The sequence below is a fragment of the Penaeus monodon genome, chromosome 37 (genome assembly GCF_015228065.2).
Source record: "Penaeus monodon isolate SGIC_2016 chromosome 37, NSTDA_Pmon_1, whole genome shotgun sequence".
Taxonomy (NCBI): Eukaryota; Metazoa; Arthropoda; class Malacostraca; order Decapoda; family Penaeidae; genus Penaeus; species Penaeus monodon.
In genome coordinates this window covers 9798865-9801364 of record NC_051422.1, presented here as the reverse complement: position 1 = coordinate 9801364, position 2500 = coordinate 9798865, and the positions used below count along the sequence as shown (strand labels likewise).

The 2500-nt window shown below is 33.8% G+C and overlaps 1 protein-coding gene across 4 annotated transcripts in view; it reads left to right on the top strand.

Moving 5' to 3' along the window:
* The window catches only part of LOC119596153 (tRNA (uracil-5-)-methyltransferase homolog A-like), a 26410-nt gene that overhangs the window by 669 nt on the left and 23241 nt on the right, over window positions 1-2500 (top strand). For all 4 annotated transcript variants that reach the window (XM_037945325.1, XM_037945324.1, XM_037945326.1 and 1 more), the window contains exons 2-3: window positions 2028-2068; window positions 2355-2500. The exon at window positions 2355-2500 is cut by the window's right edge and continues 150 nt beyond it. In XM_037945325.1, coding sequence (XP_037801253.1) covers window positions 2050-2068; window positions 2355-2500 — 165 coding nt within the window. In that variant the 5' untranslated portion in view covers window positions 2028-2049. The remainder of the gene's footprint in view (window positions 1-2027; window positions 2069-2354) is intronic.

The window sequence follows — 2500 nt, the reverse complement described above, 5'->3', positions numbered from 1 at the left end:
AACGAGTGTTATGTTAAAGTTTCAACCAGCCATATTATATGCAGACGCCAGAGTGAATATACCTAAGAAACTTATTTTCTTTGTACTCCCATCTCAAATCAAATTGAAACAAATCAATGAGGAGGAAATACAGATCTCATTAAGGAAAAATGAGAAAGACAAAAGAGCATTTCCACACTATTATTTTTCTTGGTGCATCACATCTCTGTTTACAAACAAAGGTTCATTTCAAGAGATTTTTTATGTGTGTGTATATATATATATATATATATATATATATATGTATATATATATATATATATATATATATATATATATATATATATATATATATGTATATATATATATATATATATATATATATATATATATATATATATATATATATATATATATATATATATATGTATATATATATATATATGAGGAGGCTTCAAAAAGTGTGTGGAAAAAGTCTGTAACTAGAAATCATATGGAAGGATTTTGATTTCACTGCACCTGAACATTCTTGTACCAATGTATTATTCAAACATGAACCCTTAAATGCAGGTAATAACACATTGCCACCAGTAGGAAGTCAGGCACTATTTAAGCAACATGGAATCCGTCAAAATCGAGGCCAGGACAAACATAAAATTCATGGTGAAACTTGGTTGGAAGTTTATGGTAACAATGCTCCAAAGAAATCAACAACCAACAAATGGATAAGTCAGTTCAGAAGTGGAAGAAATGAAATTGAAGATGAGCCCAGTAGTGGCAGGCCATCACCATTAGTTTGTGAGGAAAATATTAATGCTGTTCGCGACATGATTGAAAAGGATAGACGAATAACCACTGAATCAGTAGCAGACACACTCAACATCTCTGTGGGTTCTGCACACACATTTCTAGCGGAGAGTTTGGGGATAAGCAAAGCTTTCCGCTCGATGGGTCCCTAGGACAAAATTCAATCAAAGCAGTGGACCAACCAAAGCAAAACCTGAGCGTTCAGGTTGACTTCCTCGAGAGTAAGAAAACAATTACATCTGCTTATGAGTGTGTTTTGGGAAAACTGTCAAAAAAGAAAAAAAAAAAAAAAATCTCAGAAAAACTCCCTGGAAAGCTGCATCAACGTGTTCTTTTCCACCATGACAGTGCACCTGCTCACGGTGCTCAGCAGACAAGAGCTGTTCTATGTGAATTTTGACATCTGACATCCACCATACAGCACCGATTTAGCCCCATCCGACCTCTTTTTGCTTCCATACTTCAAAAAAATCCATTGGTTGAAGAAATAAAGAGAACTGCTCTGGTTCAGATCACATGACCGTCAGTTTTACTCAGATGGACTTAAAGGCTGGTATCAATGTTTGCAGAAGTGTATTGATCTAAATGGAGCATGAAAAATAAACATCATAACTGAAACCATTTTTTTTTTTTTTTTTTTTGTACTGTCCTTTTTCCACAAATTTTTTGAAGCCCCCTTGTGTGTGTGTGTGTGTGTGTGTGTGTGTGAGTGTGTGCGAGTGTGTGCGAGTGTGTGCGTGTGCGTGTGCGTGTGCGTGTGCGTGTGCGTGTGCGTGTGCGTGTGCGTGTGCGTGTGCGTGTGTGTGTGTGTGTGTGTGTGTGTGTGTGTGTGTGTGTGTGTGTGTGTGATGTATATAATATATATATTTTTTTCTTAATATAAATGTATGGAGAGATTGTTTGCAACAATTTTGATTGGTTATTGTTAAATAATTTTTACTGATATAGTAATTTGTTGTAGTCATGCTGATGCATTTGGTTTTAGTATGGTATGCTTTAAGAAGCTAAGTGAATAAGGGAAATGTCACAAATTTTGGAATTTAAAAACAGAATTGATGTAAGTCTGAAATAGATTAGACTTTTTTTTTTTTTTTTTACATGTGAACAGTTTGGTTGATTTTGAAAGAATCTTATATTAAAAACCAAACTTGTATTACAGTAACTTAAAATTACATCATGTATGTCCCAGTTTACTGAAACAAAGAATTTTTTCTCAATTTTTATTTATTTTTTTTTTCCAGAAGTTTTACATTGAACTCTAGAATGGAAGGAGTTGCAGAAGGTATGTTTTTCTGATTAATTTTATAAATCACCAGTGCTCCAAAAAGTTTATAGAAAGATGAGATAACAGTATTGCAATTTTTCCTGAGCCTGAAATACAAGAGAATTTTGAAGTAAATGTCTTATTTTGAAGTAAATTTCTTTTGTGTCTATTGTTTTTCTTCTGTTTTTCAAATCTGCAGTGTTTAGCTGTACCCATTAATCATTAAAATCTTTATTGTAAAGATGCAGAAATACATTAAATGACTCTATTTCTGTTAGTTATAAAGTTGTGCAACTACCTTTAGGCACAGAGGGCATCAATAAGACACAAGATGAATTGAATGCAGAAGAGAGTATGGAGGTGGAGAATGGTGGACAGAAGGAAGAAGTGGACCAGGACCAAAAAGAAGGGAGCTTTGAGAATGGTGATGGGAACAAGAAGAATACAGAG